At 34.2% G+C, this 18,674-nt stretch overlaps 2 protein-coding genes across 2 annotated transcripts; both read left to right on the forward strand.

Moving 5' to 3' along the window:
* The first annotated feature begins 245 nt into the window (after positions 1–245).
* On the forward strand, positions 246–9,651 carry LOC142639299 (fatty acid hydroperoxide lyase, chloroplastic). The gene is made up of 3 exons (XM_075813502.1): positions 246–829; positions 7,407–7,788; positions 8,867–9,651. The coding sequence occupies exons 1-3, from the start codon at positions 386–388 to the stop codon at positions 9,511–9,513; spliced, it is 1,473 nt and encodes a 490-aa protein (XP_075669617.1). The 5' UTR covers positions 246–385; the 3' UTR covers positions 9,514–9,651.
* A 6,355-nt stretch (positions 9,652–16,006) lies between these two features.
* On the forward strand, positions 16,007–16,699 carry LOC142639787 (uncharacterized). The gene has a single exon (XM_075813924.1). It carries the CDS (start codon positions 16,007–16,009, stop codon positions 16,697–16,699), a length of 693 nt encoding a protein of 230 aa, XP_075670039.1.
* The last annotated feature ends 1,975 nt before the right edge of the window (positions 16,700–18,674 follow it).

Genomic DNA, 18,674 nt, shown 5'->3' on the forward strand with positions numbered 1-18,674 from the left:
TGTGATTGTTTATAGTCCTAGTATTGCTCGTAAAATCTAGATAACTCAAAAATTTCCATTCCTCATGATTGGTGATTAATATCTCACACTTTATTCTAATTGGTGATTAATATTGGTTTTCATTAATTCAATTGTTAAAGTTTTTAAGAGTTCTATAAGAGATTAAGTTTAATTCTCATTGTTAGAGTTTAATTCTCGTTTAGGCAAAAAATATAATTAGTATTTTGGTTAGATGATAAGGACTCATAGTATAGAAATAAACCCAAAAAAAAAAAAAAAAAAAAATTGATGGTTAACACCTTCAATATAATACCACAAGTCCTTGCCCTTGTCATTCCTAACAAAACACATATACAGAAAACACTCTTGAATAGAAGCATCAAACATGTCCATCACGATGAGCATATCACCAGGTGTGCCATCATCATCACAATCGCCTCTATCTTCACCACCACCAGTGTCTCCACCAACAACAACTCTACCACTACGTACAATCCCTGGTAGCTATGGCTTGCCTTTACTAGGACCCATCTCAGACAGGCTCGATTACTTTTGGTTCCAAGGGCCTGAAACATTCTTAAAGAAGCGAATAGAGAAGCACAGGAGCACAGTTTTTCGCACCAATATCCCTCCAACTTTCCCTTTCTTCTCCAATGTTAATCCCAACGTTGTTGCTGTCCTTGACACCGAGTCTTTTGCACACCTCTTTAATATGGAGCTTGTGGACAAAAGGGATGTCCTTGTTGGAGATTTCATGCCTAGTGTGAAGTTCACTGGGGATCTCAGGGTCTGTGCTTATCTCGATACTTCTGAGCCACAACACTCTAAGGTATGGGTCACATTAATTATACCAATTGCTCTTTTATTTGCTTTTGGCTAATTAACATTTTTCCCCTTTTTCTCTAACATAACATAAGTTTCTTTTACGGCACTTCACTTAATTGTTTGCAGTTGCTAGTTAATAGTGATGCTAACATCTGCTGTTGAAACATATGTATTTTGATCATCATTTGGACCCGATACAGTAAGGTCATCAGGGACAAAATAATTTTATAACTATTTTCTTTTTTTTTTACTAATTTTTAATTTTTTTTATGGATATTTTGCTAGATATAATTAAGTGTTAATGTGAAAACCAAGTTACAAAAAGACTAAAATGGTCACAATGTCCCGATCGTAATTTGGCAATCCAATTCTTCTTTTTCAAGCTTTCTTATCCTCTTTCCATCACCAGCAGCATACTTAAAAGCTTTCAGATTCTGAGACGCTCGTAAGGACACTGTCAACATAGATGTGTACAGCTGATTAGTGGTCCTGTAGTATAAGACACATGGCTTGACAATAGTGGTGAAATTGGATTTGGATTTGTGGTGTTACAGCCATACCGGCTGGGACAGTCACCGTCATTTTTCTTTCTGTGTCTTTTTTCTTTGTATTTTCAGTCGACAACCTTTTGACATTATTTACTTAAGAAATATCTAGATTTGTAGCCAGCTGGTTGAAATAAGGTTAGGTTGGTCCACAGATTAATTCTTAGGTATTTTAAGCGCATAGTAAATGATGCTTTCCTCTATTATATTTTTATAGGTCTATTTATTAAATTTATGGTGGAGTATATTATGAATAGGAGAGAAATGAACACCATTTCGTTATAATTTGAGAGTATCTTAGCTCTCGTTTGAGGGAGGGAATAGAATGAAATAGAAATGAATTAAAAGAATAATTTAGAATATTCTTTTATTTCATTTGAAAGTTTTAATGGAAAATAGAAAGTTTTTTTTTTCTTATTTAGAAATTTAAGTAAGAAGGAATAAAATGGGTAAGAGGAAATACTCATCGTTATAGGATACTGTTGAACTATAACATGTTTGATGGAAGTTCTAAGAGAGAATGTTGGTGGTGGACATGGTTGCTTTTAAAGGGAAAACTGGGTTTTTTTTTGGGTCTATTTTACACTAAGAATTTATTTTTTCTATCTTATACCACCAATTTTTTAAAGTACTTACACCAGTTCATCTATTTTACCATCTTTCTATTTAAATACTAATATTTTTTTAATTTTTAATTATTGTTTTTCTTTTTTACTTATCCCTTTTTCCAAAGTACCTACATTTTCTTTTGTACTTGTCCATTTTTCTTTGTTCTTATCTTATTTCTCACTAGGGGTGTGCAGACAACCCGCCAAAACCGACCCGATCCAACCTAACTCATCGGGTTAGGTCGGTTTTTAAGCTTTGGTGGGTTGGATTGGGTTACAAAAAATTTTTTGATAGCGGGTTGGGTTGGGTTTAGGCCATAAAATTTCAAACCCGCCAAACTCAACCCGACCCACCCATATATTTAATATATATATATATTTAAAATATATTATATAATTAATAAAATTTTCAAAATAACTAGCTCTTCCTATCCTATATAAAAGACAATTAGTTCACATAAACCCTAGTAAATTACTATTATTGTTTAGTCATTAGTATTATTTGCCTTTAAAGAGTTACATTGATATTAATCTTTGGGTTTTTAAATATATTTATATTTATATTTTTTTCTACTCAATTTAAAAAAAAATAAAATAAATTGTCCAACTTATGGGTTCAACCCCACCCAACCCGATCCATGTGGGTTGGGTTGGGTTGAACTTATGTGATGGGTTGGATTGGATTTATGTGATGGGTTGAGTTAGGTTGAATTTTTTTTAACCTACCATGGTGGGTTGGGTCAAAAAATCCTCTCAACCTGACCCAACTCAACCCATGCACACCCTTATTTCTCACTAAGACCAATCTTTGTCCTTTTGGCTTCTTCTACTTCTTTCTTCTTCCTTTCACGGTAAACTCCTCCTTCTTTTCCTCATGGTCAAATCACCTTCCTTCACAAGCGTCTTCTTCTTCCTTTTCCTCTCATGGTCAAGTAATTTATCCACCACAAGCACCAATCTCCACCACAAGAACCACAATAATAAAAACCCACCAGTACCATAAGAATCAAAACCCACAAGCATAGACTCCGTCGACCCACAAGCATCGATCTCCGCTACCAGCACGTATCTGTCTCTCTGTTGGTTTGTCTGCGTGGGTGTGTTTGTGTGTATCTAAGGAAAAAGACGATGATGAGAGAAGTCAGTTTGTTTTGCACAAAGAAGGGAGAGAAAAAAAGGCACAAAACGTGAAATTAATAAAATAATGTATACACAAGCTATATGCACAGTTACTGTACCAAATGTGTAAATATACATTGTTTTCGAATGATTGATGTGGAAAATTTTTAGGATAAAATGTTTAAAATTTTTCAAAATTTTTAGCAAATGTGCAAATGTTTATATATTCTGGACATATGGTAACTGTTGGGTGGGGTGGAAAAGAAATAAAAATATATTTATTTATTTTATGAGAAAGAAAAAAATATTTAAATTAAATAGAGAAATAAGTATTGAGGCTGATGGAGATATATGTTTGTAAGAGCATAAACATTAGGGTGTAAACACCCCTAATTACTATTTTACAACTTTATTCCTTAAAAGCATGCTACATCTGAGTTGCTAAACTTAAAATTTATTTCCAGTTGGCTACAATAAGATTGTATATATATATATATATATATATATATATATATATATATATATATATATATATATATATATACAACCTATTGTAGTTGGTTGCTTAAAATTAAGAGAGGTGCTACGTTCACAACAATTTTACAATATTTTCACAACAAATCATAGATGGTTAGTTGTTATAGGTTCAAATTTGAACTTAACACTAAGATTACTTTTTTGCCTTAACAATAACAACCAGTAACAACCTGCCACTTATGATTTGTTGTAAAAATATTGTGAACATATCATTTCTTTAAAATTAAATATTAGTAATTTATTCTTTATAGTGAAATTCTCTTTCCTCTTTAATAAAAAATATCCACTCCCCCTCTCTTTGTCTCTCTTTTCTCTGCCTCTTGCCCACGGATTCAGATTCTTTTTATTTTATTGCTCTCCTCCCTCCCATCTTAGCTAAGTCTTTCTCAATGGCAATGGCAACGACAAAGGCGATGGTAAAGGCTTGAAGATTGACGGCGGTGGTAGTGGCGGCAGCGGCTTAAAGATTGGTGTTTATGGGTTTATATCATGTGGGTCATGGGTTTAGATAGATGTTTCTATGGTTTCTTGGTTTGAATCGATGTTGCCGCTTCTATTGTGTGGGTAGTGTGTCTTGGTTTGAATTGATGTTTCTATGGTTTTTTGGTTTGATCGATGTTTATATAGCGTGGGTCGTGGGTCTTGGGTTTGATCGATGTTTTTGGGTTTTGAAGATTGGTATTGGGTTGTGGTTTCTTGGTCGATTTTTGGGTTTTGAAGATCGGTCTTGGGTCGTGGTATTTGATTGGCGGTGGTGGGTTTGACAGTTGGGTGTGGATCTCTGTGATTGTTTGTGGTTTCGTGGGTATGAAAATTTTGTTGGAATTTTTTGGGTTTGTGATGTGTTAATGCTGTAATGGTGGTGGTTGGTAATTTGTGGATTGTTGTGGTTACAATGAAGCACATGTGCGTTTTTGGATTCGGGTGCGGGCGCGGGTGCAGGTGCAGGACTTGGCAATTTTTGAAAAAGTAGGGTGCGGGTGCGGGTGCGGCGATTTAAAAATTATCAAAAATATTTTTATTTATATTCTTTATATATTGCTAAGCATAAAATTATAAAATTATGTTTTGAAAATACAATTTTATGATTTTACAATTATAATTGAAATTATATATTTAAAATACAACTTCACAAAATATATGCAAGAATGTGTGTAACTAATTGTATACAACATTAATTAATCTATATTAGAATCTCAATTGTTTTATAGAGCACAACTTCACACTTGTGTTTTATTCGTGCACTAAAGTAAATAAAGCCATAGTACTTCTACAGTTCTTACACACACACACACACACCTCATCAATGAATGCTGAGTAGGACCCACTTACCTCAAAAAGTCCTTCCCAACTCATAACAAAACGCACACCTTCACTCCACATTAGTCTCCTCTCCTCTTTCCAAAAAAAAAAAAAAAATTCACTCTTTTTTGTTTCTCTCTCTCTCTCTCTCTCTCTCTCTCCAATGGAAAACTACTCCTTCACTTCATAGCCTGACTTTGGCGACAAGATTCATCCTCGTCCTCATGACAATCAACTGTCTTACATCGACGGCGAGACTAAGATTCTCGCCATCAATCGTATTGTCAAGTTCAACTCCTTCATTTCCAAGCTCTCCACTCTTTGTGCTAGCAGCGCTGTTTCAGCAGTAGTAAGTATATTGTTCTGACGTGTCGTTCAAGTACCAGCTCCCTGGCGTAGACCTCAATGCTTTGATTTCAGTTGATACAACTTGATTCGGCGCGAATCAGCCTGAGTCAGCGCATATCAGGAAACGAAAAAAAAGCGATGCAGCATCGATGCGCGGGCAGTGGTGTCGCTAGCTGCATCGGACGCCGGTGCAGCGCCTCTGATGTCGTGTTTGTGCTTCATAGGTGGTTAGGTGGTGGTGGCTGGTGTTTTATTTTATTTTTTCAATTTTGTGGTGTTTCAATGGTAGTGGTGGCGATTAATGGTTTTAGTCATTTAATAATTTTTATATGCAAGTAATAACTCTTATATATAATAAGTTTTGTTCTTTTTTGTTTTGTTTTTTTTTTCTTTTCAATCACTTTATGAATTTTAAATTTGTGGATTTTATAATTAATTTTCACATTGTTAATTTTTATTCATTACTTGTTAAAGTTATGACGATTTATCATCAGATCAAGACACCAATCAGTTTTCAGTTTTTGGTGTAGACGGGGATTGAATCCTAGATCTCTTATATAACTATCAGAGACTTTACCAGTTGAGCTAACTGGAACTCATAATGTTTAATTAGACACAATGTTTCATATTAAACTTACCAAATCATAAGTATGGTTTTATTTCATAATTGAAAAACATTTGGTTTAATTTAAAGAATTTTGAGAAACTTTATCTAATATTTGGTTTTATTTCATACTAAGAAGTAAGATGATACTTATTGATACCTAATGATCAAATTATTGAACTAAAAAGAGAAATGAAAATTTGAAAAAGACCTTTCTTCAATATATTAAATAATTAATTTTTTTACTAAAAAAAATTAATTAGTGGTATTTGATTTTACCCTAAAGTAAATTTCTGGTTAGCCACTAATTAGCTGTAGACGTCTTATCACGAGTTACAAAGATCATGCTTTATTAGATTAGCATATAGAAAACTAATTTTATATGCATTAATTTGTCGGCTGTTACAAACAAAAACAAAAAAATTTTGTCGGCTGTTACAGAAAAAAAAAAAAAAAAAAAGATTGTCGGCTGTTTGTTTCTCCAAAAAAAAAAAAAAAAAAAAAAAGGTTTGTCGGCTGTTTTTTCCGTTTAACCTTTTAGTTGATTTGTTTATATTATTATATACGACATTTTAACTAAGGTAAATGAGCTGTTAATATTTGTTGAATTTTATATTTATATTTTTTATTTTTTAATAAAGAAACATTGTAATTGTTTAGAACTTAAGATAAAATTTAGTTATAAAATTAGTTGTAGTTTAAAGTTACAACCTTATTCAATAAAATAAATATTACTACATATTTTGAAAATCTAACCGTTAAATTGCATGTTCTTTACGCATTTTATGCACATATCAAATTTTGTGTCAATTGGATATTATTTTCTTTATGATCTATAATTTTAAATTTTATTCATAATTTTAAACTACAAAAACGTACAATTTAAACAATTTATTGATGACATAACTATTAATTTTTAAAACACGAAGGATATAAGAAGAAGATGTAATCCAATAGTGAATTTGTCAAAACCAACTCTAATAAAAAAAATATTTGATAAGTTTGTAGTTTTATGCTATAATTAATTTTATAGCTAAACTTTGTTTTAAAACTTAAACAATATTGAAAAAGAAAAACAAAAAAAGTTGCATACACAATAATTTCACAATAAAATGTCAGTGGCAAGTTATTAATATTTAATAGTAGATAAAAAAAAGAATGTCAATAATAAGTCCATGTGAGGACTAATAATAACTTATTAAGACTAATAATAACTTATTAAAGATTGATTGTGAAGTTGTTGCGCCGGTAATAATGTAACACTAGCATAATTTTGTGTTAGGATTTTACTTCATGAATTTAGTGGTGACAATCAAGATCATAATGGTAATTGAATTTTTTATTATTATCTAATAACATCCATATTATTTATAATAATAATAAAATAACATTTTAATTTTAATTTTAGGCCAATGCTATTGGCCTATCCTCTTTCCACCTCATAATTTCAAATCTTAACCCGCCAAGACAAACTGCCATTAACGAGCCTCACTTCACCTTCTTCACTTTTCTCCACAGCTAAAAAGCTTTGCCATGGACATCCTAAAACAGAGCTCAAAAACATGGGTGAGTGAAGTCGTAACGAACCTGGACACCATGTGGGACGACATTGAGTCCACCATCACCAAATCCGGCTCCGCCAGCTACCTTGTCCCTCTCCAAAAGTTCATCTTCAAGTTCCTCGTCAAGTGCCTTGTTGGGGCCGACCCGTCGAGCTCACAGGAGATTGCAGAGTCCGGCTACATCATGCTCGACCGCTGGCTCGCCCTTCAGCTCCTTCCCACCGTCTACATTGGTGCCCTTCAGCCTCTTGTGGAGATTTTTCTTCATTCTTGGGCATACCCTTTTTTCCTTGTCAGTGGAGACTACAACAAGATCTACGAATTTGTGGAAAAAGAAGGTAATCAATATTACATAACAATCTTTAATTATTTTGTCCTATTTTCTTTATTTTTTTTAAATATTAACTAAAAATTTCATAACTATTAAGGTAGAAGATTGTGATCAATATTGTTGATTTAATTTTTATAATACATTCATCACAATCTATTGTCTTAATTATTGTGAAATTTGTTGTAACTTTAAACTTTATTTTTTTTATTAGAAGGAAAAAAGAAAAACTACTCATATATGTCATTAATATATTAAATCATTATTTTTCCCCTATTGCATTAAAACGGAATGCTTTTTCAAAACTATAGTTTACTTTTTTTTTCTTTTTTTTTTTATAATAAAGATGTCTTGTTAAACAGTACCCCTTTATATTCGGAAGAAAAAGGAAGGCTTAGAATTTTTTATAATAAAAAAACTACTTATGATAATGTTTATAATTTGTCTAAAATAATATATATAAAAAATTTAGAGTATCTATATATGATGACTTTTCCTCTAACACTACGAGTGAAATTTTAAAAGATACTTTGACTCATTTAAGTTATCTGACCTATTTATTCATTGGATAAAACTTATGAATAGTATTTTAAGTGCTGTTTCTTAAGTTCTATTTTTAAAATTTTGCCATGTGACTATCTTCCATCCATAAGAAAAAAGTCACATGGCAAAATCTTAAGAGATGACATAAAGTATAATATCTAAATACTGTACCTAAGTTTTGCTTTTATTCATTAATAGAAAATCAAATGTCTCAATTTGTAATTATAAACCAAAAAAAAAAAAAATCATGTGTTTTTTTAAAAAATATGTTATTATGTAAATAATCTTTTATATTGTTATCTAGAAATTTGGAGGAAGCTCCTTCAAGTATATTTGGAGAGAACCTTGATCTAATCAAGTTAGATGATCTTAATTAAATAGAGATACTTGTGAGCATAATAAAAAGATATTTAAATTTTTATCTTGAAACTATGATTTTTTAAAGTGAAATCCTCAATTCACAAACTAAAATTTGAGAATACAAAGAAATAAAAATTTAAGATTATAGAGAATGTAATCAACTCATTTGTGTTGTCTTTCAATAGGTAAGGAAGTGTTACAAAGAGGTGAGACCGAGTTTGGATTGAGTCGAAAAGAAAGCATTCACAATTTACTATTTGTGTTGGGTTTCAACGCGTTTGGTGGGTTCTCAGTTTTCCTTCCAAGTTTAGTGAGCACAATAGTGAGTGACTCGACCGGGTTACAAGCAAAGTTAAGAAAAGAAGCAAGAGAGAAAGGCGGGCCAACTTTGAGTTTCGACTCAATTAAAGAAATGCCACTAATTCAGTCTGTTGTATACGAAACCCTTCGGCTCAACCCACCGGTTCCAATTCAATACGGCCGAGCTAGGAAGGATTTCCAACTGAGTTCGCATGACTCGGTCTATGACATCAAAAAGGGCGAGTTGCTTTGTGGGTATCAAAAGCTGGTCATGAAGGACCCAAAGATATTCGATGAACCGGAGAGTTTTAAACCGGACCGGTTCATGAATGAGAAAGGGTCGGAGTTACTGAATTACTTGTACTGGTCCAATGGGCCACAGACCGGTTCACCCACCGTGTCAAATAAACAGTGTGCGGCTAAGGACTATGTGGTCCTCACTGCTGCTTTGTTTGTTGCTTACGTTTTCCGAAGGTATGATTCAATCACTGGGGACTCTAGCTCAATCACAGCCGTTGAAAAGGCGAAGTGAGGGCAATGTTATGGATTGCTTGTGATTTTTTTTGTCTGTATTTATGAGTATATTGACTATTCAGGGGTGCTGTACTGAGATCAAATGGGCGGAAGATAATATATGGCTTATATTATATGGTATGCGTTTATGAGAAAAGATAAGTGGGGTCCACTATTGATTGATAAAGGTGAGGTTGATGACACTGATTATACCATGTGAGATGGGATCATGTGTGGACCAGTGTTTTGAAATCTTTTGTCCACTTCTTTCCCATATAATATCATGGACTTGTAGTTCTACTGTTCTTGTTCCCATCCAACTACCTTTTTATGTGGAGGATATGAACTCACTGCTCAATCTAATTCCTAGCATGCTGTCAATTTCTTTCAACCCAAGACAAAACACACCTAGATTTTTTTGGTTGATTTTGTCAAAAGCTTCAATAATTCCATAATTCTCTTTTTCAAATTTAGGGATACAGCTATCTCAAAAAAAAAAAAAAAGTAATACAACTATTACCTAAAGTTATGATTCTTTGAAGTTTTTATAGTTTTTATTCCGTAAGGTAATTTAGTCTAAATATTTCTTTTATTAAGCTTATTTAATCTTAGGGTTAATTGCAAAATTGCACCTCTAAAATTTAGGGGTATTGGGATTTTACATTCTAAAGTTTCAAAATTTGAATTGTAAAATCTAAATACCTCAAAATTTTAGAAAGTAAAATCCAAACATCCCCAAAATAGAGGGAGTAAAGTCTAAATTCTGAAACGTAAGTGTGTAAAATTCAATCACCCTAAACGTTAGGGGATAAAATCTAAATTTTGAAATTTTAGAGTGTAAAAGCTAATTACTTATAAACTTTAGGGGTGTAATTTGGAATTTACCTAGTATAACATTTCTTTTATAATAAAAAGCTAAGTTTTTTTTTTTTTGAGAACCAAAAAGCTAAGATTATATCATATCATCGATTGACTAACATACATTCTTAGAGTAATGGTATATAAAAAATACTCAAACTTCTTCAATATGTTGAACCGAATAATGAGGGTCTTAAGATAAATTTGATTGCAAATGACTTTGAGATCCACATGACATGGAGTAGATTTAGCAAGGCTATAATAAAAAATACTTTTAATTGTCATATATATACATATATATATATATATAGAGAGAGAGAGAGAGGGAGAGAGAGAGAGAGAGAGAGAGAAATATTTCTAAGATATATATATATATTTTTTTTATCTAATCTACCAATCTAAATAAGTTTATAATCTCTATATATGCAAAAGTGCAATTAAGAACCATATATATATACATACATATTATATTGAAGAATAGCAAATTTGAATTGTGTCTTATTATTTTTCTAAATTTAGACACATGAATTTGCATTTAAATATAATCAACACAAAATTCGAGTGTAATTTTTTTGTTAAAATTAGAGTATAATTGAAATAATACTTGGCATGAAATTGGAGTGGATTTAGTATCTAAAGACACTTTACATCAATTCGGAATTAATTTAAATTCTAGATTAACCTTCCACTTTAATATATTTATATTTGAAGACTATCGAAAATACCTATAAAACAAAGCCTTTTAATAAATTTCAAGTTCTTTCATTTGTTTCATTTGATTTTCCCAACTCATTTCATTTTTTTTTTTTTTTTTAAATTTTAAAAGTCATTATTGAGAATTTTGTATGGGTAATGGGTCTGTTAGTAGATTAATGATGGGGTATAATCTTAACTAACTACTATAAAATAAAATAAAAATTGGTTAATAAGATCTAAAGAACTCATAGTAGAGTTCCTTAGAAATAAGATCTTAATCCGTACTCCATATGCCACCCATAATAGGACACATCTTTGTAAACCAACTAGTTAACGGCCCAGGAGTTACACAGTTTTATCATAATCTTATAATATATATATATATATATATATATATATATATATATATATATATATATATATATTATTTGAAAAACAATAACAAAATAAATAATTATTATAAAAAAATGAATAATGACTTTTTAATTGGTATACCATATGGTCCATGCATGCATCATGAATTGAGCTACTACTACATATGTACTAAAATCTGTATCGTTGTTTGAAATTTCTATCGATGGTGAAACGAAACCAAAATATGTACACAGAGCAATCCTCTTTTTAGAAATTCAATAGTGTACAAAACTACATAACAAACAATATATTTTTAATTATTTCTAACTAAAAATATTAATTGTGATAATATTTTTTTTAATATAATTACTATAATTAACATGTAATCATGCAAACAAATTTTATTTTGAAATTTGAAGGCTTTTTATTTGATAATATTTAGTTTTTCATCATACCTGCAAGGCTGCATCTCCCAAATTATCTTCTCTTTTTTTATGCGTGTTCTCCTTTTTGTTTAGGTGTCTTAGGCTTTATCAAATTAGCTTTGTTGATCCTTGTAATTCATATTAATTAGAAGTTTTGTATTCACACTTTATCTAATTAGTTTTGGAGGTAGTATTTGACTTGGATGAGTATTTCAATTGTGATCAAATTCAAGTAGGATATAGTGATATAGTAGGTGTAAGTGCACAATTGTACCCAAATCCAAAAACAAGTGTTGGGCTTAGGCCCAATGAGCCTTATACAATAAAATTTGTAGAGTATGGATTTGAAATCTAGGTTCGGGATGTTGGAAGTTTTATTAACAGACTAGAGTGCCACAATCTATGCAAATGGTAAACGAATATGACAAAGGGACCTCCTCGGACGTAAGCCGATGACGATTTGTATAAAAGTTCTCTTTCTATGCCAACGTTTACAATTCTTAGTTCCTATTTTTCTCAGCAGAAAGTGCAGATCCCCCTTCTCTTTCCTCTCTCGTTTCCTTATATACTTCTTCTTCACTGGTTCATCCACGTGTCATACAAATCTTCCCCTTGGATACTTGTCCCATCCACCACCTTCTTGAAGTCTTCAAATAATAGCAAGGAGGCTGAATCCTACTGTTCAGAGGTCATTTCCCTATTAATGCGGCTAGGGAGGTAGATGCAAAGCCTTTAATGTGGTGGTAGCAGCTTTTTCCTTAGATATTTCTCACATGTCTTTGCTTCTAAAGGGTGCTTGGATCACCCTCTTACCCACCAGTTCTTCCAGAGTTCTGCCTCTAACCCATTTAGCAAATCCCAGAGTCATTACTGGACCTGTTCGAGGAGACACTCCTCTTTGGACAACTCCTCGGACTACTACAGTGTGGATTGACTTGTGAACCTAGAGGCCCTGATCAAAACAGACTGGTACTAACCGATCAGGCCCAAAGCCCAAACATTTATTCAATAGCTTTTACCCCCCACAGTAGGCTTAATATTTATTTATTTTATCTATAAAGTATTTGTGCAGATAGCGTTACAATTGTAATCAAATTATCTTCTCCTTTTTTATTCGTATTCTCCTTTTTGTTTAGGTGTCTTAGATTTAATCAGATTAGCTTTGTTGATCCTTGTAATTCATTTTAATTAGAAGTTTTTGTATTCACGCTTTATCTAATTAGTTTTGGAGGTAGTATTTTACTCGGATTAGTATTTCAATTGTGATCAAATTCAAGTAGGATATAGTGATATACATAGGGCTTAATATTTATTTATTTTTTGATTTTATCTATAAATTTCTTGCAATTTGGGGCAGTCAACTTTTTTTTTTTATTAAGTTTTTTTTTTGTCAACTTGAACGTGTACATGTTGCTGGTTTTTTTTTTAATGAAGATTTTTTTTTTTTTTTTTATAAAAGATTTGATGAAGAATTTGGATTGTAATCAAATTAAAATAAAGTTTGGATTGTAATCAAATTATGAATTTTATTAACTTAAAAATTATAAGAGAAGTTAAAATCATAAATGAGTACTATACTACTATGTTGCTGGTTTTTATAAAAAAAATTATGATTTTTATCCACTTAGAAATTATAAGAGAAGAAAAATATATCTATTTTTAAAAAAAAAATTCTACAAAAAATTCTACTATTTGGTGAAGCTACTTAGTGCAACCAAGGTGTCTTAGGCTTTATCAAATTAGCTTTTTTGATCCTTGTAATTCATTTTAATTAGAAGTTTTTGTATTCAATTTCACGCTTTATCTAATTAGTTTTGGAGGTAGTATTTGACTCGGATTAGTATTTCAATTGTGATCAAATTCAAGTAGGATAGATTGATATACATAGGGCTTAATATTTATTTATTGATTTTATCTATAAATTTCTTGCAATTTGGGGTAGCCAACTTTGTTTTTAGTTAAGTGATTTTTTTTTTCAACTTGATCGTGTACATGTTGCTGGTTTTTTCTTTTATGAAGATTTTTTTAATAAAAGATTAGATGAAGAATTTGGATTGTAATCAAATTAAGATAGAGTTTGGATTGTAATCAAATTATGAATTTTATCAACTTAGAAATTATAAGAGAAGTTAAAATCATAAACGTGTACTATACTACTATACTATGTTGCTGGTTTTATAAAAAAAAAAAAAAAAGATTTTTATCCACTTATAAATTATAGGAGAAGAAAAATATATCTATTTTTTAAAAATATATATAAATTTTTTTGTAATTTGGTGAAGCCACTTGGCACAACCACAGCTTCTAAACTCAACTTTTATTAAATAGTATATGCTTTTTCATGTCATACGGTTATAAAATAAAATCATGTCATACGAGCTATACAAGTCTTGACAATCCTACACCAAACACGCGTGAAGGATTATCTACATTTTGTTTTTCATTTTTGGACCGTGTAAATCGTGGAAGCGTTGAAGGCAAGAAAGAATGCAATTATCCTTGTCAATGTCTTAATCGAGCAGCCTGCAAAAGCAAATTCAATTGCTCCGATAATTAAGCACTGGTGTTGGGTCAAATTCCGTGACAAATTTGTATATGTTGATGGTGGATCAACTAACATGATGTTGTGCTGATGATGATGAAACAGAGGTTTTGTAATATATATGATAATAATCTTTGTTCTTTTTAGGAGAAGAATAATGCATAAATAGTGTAGTTGTGCGAGACATTTATATGCAATATCTCTTTATACTTGATAGGCTCCACACAATTAGGTGTGAACTTTCTGTGTATGAGCTCGGAAAAATCAAAACTGATAGGAATATTTTTGGAAAAGGAAAAGATCATCTTTAACTCTAGAACCCATCAAGAAAATGTATGTCACAACAATTATGAGCCGACGACACCGGTAGCCGATGGTGTCTAGAGGAGGTCTGTCCAAAACCTCGTACCTAGCATCCATAGAAGCTGAAGGCCAAGTTATAGCAGTAGGATGATGCTCGTTCCTGATGACCAAGCATACGAGCCCATGCCTAGCCGACGGATACATGTCCCATACTAGGCAGATGGATCACACTCAAGGACAGATAGGAGTACCAACAGATCTTGCTTGTCCTTGCGTGATCTCCACACATATTCTTATATGGAAATATATTGTGCACCACTCATTAAGACCATACTACGTGATTTCCATCTTCTCGATATGGAAATATGTCCCAAAGATCTCGGTGACATTAACTCCACCTCCTCCCTATAAGGAAAACCCCTTTACTCTCAGGATCTATGTCTACTCCATGCCACTTTATAAGCAACAAGCTCTCTTCTCCTCAAGGTACACAAAAAATTCATAGCTCTCTCACTATAGAGTTCTAAAAGATTTCTCACTCACTAACTTAGCCTTCGGAGAGTCTTTGGCTGGCACCCCACCGGTGGTCTCTGTTTGGTTTTTGGTTTCTTGTTCTTCAGGTACCCATTGGAGTGTTTAAGGACGATTAATTCGCTAGCGATTTTTGTGCATCATTAGTTGGCGCCGTCTTTGGGACAAATGATTGAAAGGACAATAAAAGATCAAGACCTCCGCCTAGGAGGACTGTCAACTTCACCCCACTAAATACCCCACTTGACCAATTCCTCAAGCAGATAAGGGACGACTTGACACTAATGTGGCCGGACAAGCTGAAGGGCGATCTAAACAAAAGGCCTAGAAACAAGTATTGCCATTTTCACTGAGATCATGGGCATGACACTTCCAAATGCTACAACTTGAAATAGTAAATAAAAGCCCTTATCAAGCAAGAGAAACTACGGAGATTCGTCAAGGGTGAAGAAAACTTGCCAAGGGACCTCGAGCCCAACCTATGGGTTGAGGAGCAACCAAGGGCTCCACTCAGGGAAATAATGGTAATCGTAGGAGGAAGTGCGATGGCTAGCTCCTTTAGGAAGGCAAGGAAGAAATACTTATAGATGGTGCAAAGCGTCTAGATTTTAGGCCGATTGCCTAAAATGACTAAGGTTAACATCTCAGCTATCAGCTTCACGGAAGATGATGCCTGACGACTCCACCACCCCCATGATGATGCTCTGGTCATCAAGCTGACGATAGCCAATTTCAATACTCATTGAGTGCTGGTAGATAATGAGAGTTTGACTGACATCCTCTACTATTCTGCTTTCCAGCAAATGAGAATCGACAAGGAGCGGCTCCTGCCCTTGGACATGCTGCTAGTAAGGTTTGGTGATACCAAAAAAAAAGTCTTCCTTGTTGGGACTATCGCCCTATTAGTGACCATTGGAACATACCCTCAGCAGCTTACTAAGGAGGTCAGTTTCCTAGTCGTTGATTACTCCTCCGCCTACAATGCCATCATTGGGCGACCCACGCTCAACGCATGGAGAGCAGCCATGTCTATGTACCACTTGTTAGTGATCTCAACGGAGTACAGGATAGGAGAAGCATGCGGAGACCAGATGGCGGCTCGCAAATGTTATATAGCCATGTTGGAGATGGACGATCATCTACAAGTACTAAACATTGAGGAACGACGGGTTACGGTAGAACCAATAGATGACCTGGATGTAATCTCCCTAGAAGACAACTACCTGGGTTGGATCACCCGCATCAGCACACAGACCGACCCTTCAATCTGCAAAGAACTTGCACTCTTCTTGAAGAACAATCAGGATGTCTTTGCTTGGAGCCATGTGGACATGCTGGGGATTAACCCAAATATCATGGTTCACAAACTCAATGTGTCTTCATCTTTTCCTCTCGTCCGACAGAAGAAGAGAGTATTTGCTCAAAAGAGAGACAAGGCCATAGTAGAAGAAATTTGCAAGTTGCTAGAAGTGGATTTCATCAGAGAGGTGTACTAACCTGATTGGTTCACCAACGTAGTGATGGTACAAAAGACGAATGCCAAATGGAGGATGTGTGTGGATTTTACTGACTTAAATAGAGCCTACCCAAAGGATAGTTATCTACTCCCACGTATCAACCTCTTCGTGGATTCGATAGCACGACATCAGTTACTGAGTTTTATGGACTTATTCTCTGGCTACAACCAAATCAGGTTGGATGAAGTCGACCAAGAAAAGACTTCGTTCATCACGAGCCAAGGGCTCTTTCGCTATAAAGTCATGTCATTCGGATTGAAGAATGCAAGAGCAACGTATCAAAGACTTATGAATATGATGTTCATCCAGCGGATTGGACGAAATGTTGAAGTGTACATAAATGATATGCTGGTAAAGAGTAAGAAAGAGGATTGTCACCTAGATGACTTACGAGAAACATTCGAGACTCTCCGTCTCTAAGACATGAAACTTAATCCCAACAAATGCGTGTTTGGAGTATTATTGGGAAAGTTTCTAGGCTTTATGGTGTCACAATGTGGCGTGGATGCCAACCCCGAAAAAATACAGGCCATCTTGGAGATGATGCCTCCAAAGAACATCAAGGAAGTACAAAGCTTGAACAGTAGAGTGGCGGCTCTCAATAGGTTCGTCTCCTACTTACCATTCTTCAAAACACTAAATAAGGCCTTTAAGTGGACCGATGAATGCTAGAAGGCCTTCAAAGAGCTAAAGGCATAACTTCCGTCCCTACCGCTACTCAGACCGTATGAGCTTGGTGAGGAACTCTCCCTCTACCTGGCAATATCCCCAACGACCGTCAGTTTAGTTCTCCCTTTACCCGTCTACTACACTAGTTGAGCGCTCCGAAGGGTAGAAGATAAGTACCCCTTATGGAGAAACTAGTCTTTGCCCTAATCACAACTGCCCGCAAGCTCAGGCCATACTTCTAAGCACACACCATAGTAGTCCAGATGAACAAGCCATTGCGGAAGGCGATGAACAATCCGGAGGCAGCCGGTCAGTTTATTTTATGGGTAATAGAACTTGGTGAGTTTGACATACTATACCGTCCAAGAATTGCATCAAGACCCAGGCTTTGGCCGACTTCATCTCCAAGTTCATAACAAAGGAAGATGAAGACGAGAAACCTGCACCATGGATGATACGGATGGACGGCTCGTCCAACCAACGCGCTGGAAGAGTCGGGGTCTCCCGCAATGGCCAGAAGGGCGGGGGTTGATGGGGTGTGTAGTCCGTCTTCAATTTTTGACAACCAACAATGAAGCCGAGTATGAAGAAGTTCTCACAGGTCTCAACTTGGCTAAAGCAGTAGAGGCTTCTTAAGTAGTCATACACAGTGACTCGCAAGTTATTGTCAGACATATCAATGGAGACTATGAGGTCAAAGGAGAACGAATGAAGGAATACCTAAGCATAGTCAAAAATATGGTAAGCCAGAAGTTCTTGGCTAAATTTATGCAAATTTCGAGGGAAGAGAATGAGAAAACTGATTGTCTAGCCAAAGCAACATTCGTAGAACACATAGTCATCATCAGTTAGGTACTATCCTTCATCTAATACTCACCTGCCATTAACAAAATAAATGTACAGGTGATCCCCACGGGAGCCGATTGGACGACACTAATCGTCTTCTACCTTAGGGAACGGGATGCTTTCAGAAGCCCACAATGCCTCTTGAAGGCTGAAGGTGTAGTCGTCAGGTTTCATACTAATTGGAGATGTCCTTTACAAAAGAGGCTTCTCTCGTCTGTACTTGAAATGCTTGGTCCCCGACAAAGCAGACTATATCATAAGGGAAATCCACGAGGGAGTGTGTGGAAACCATTCGAGAGCACGATCGCTGGTTCACAAACTTATACGAGCAGGGTACTTTTGCCCACTACGAAGAAGAACACCAAGTCCTACATGAAGGCGTGCGACAAATGCCAATGCTTTAGCAACATCATATGGCAATTTTCGGAATAGCTTACTC

Source organism: Castanea sativa, chromosome 6 (assembly GCF_040712315.1).
Source record: "Castanea sativa cultivar Marrone di Chiusa Pesio chromosome 6, ASM4071231v1".
Taxonomy (NCBI): domain Eukaryota; kingdom Viridiplantae; phylum Streptophyta; class Magnoliopsida; order Fagales; family Fagaceae; genus Castanea; species Castanea sativa.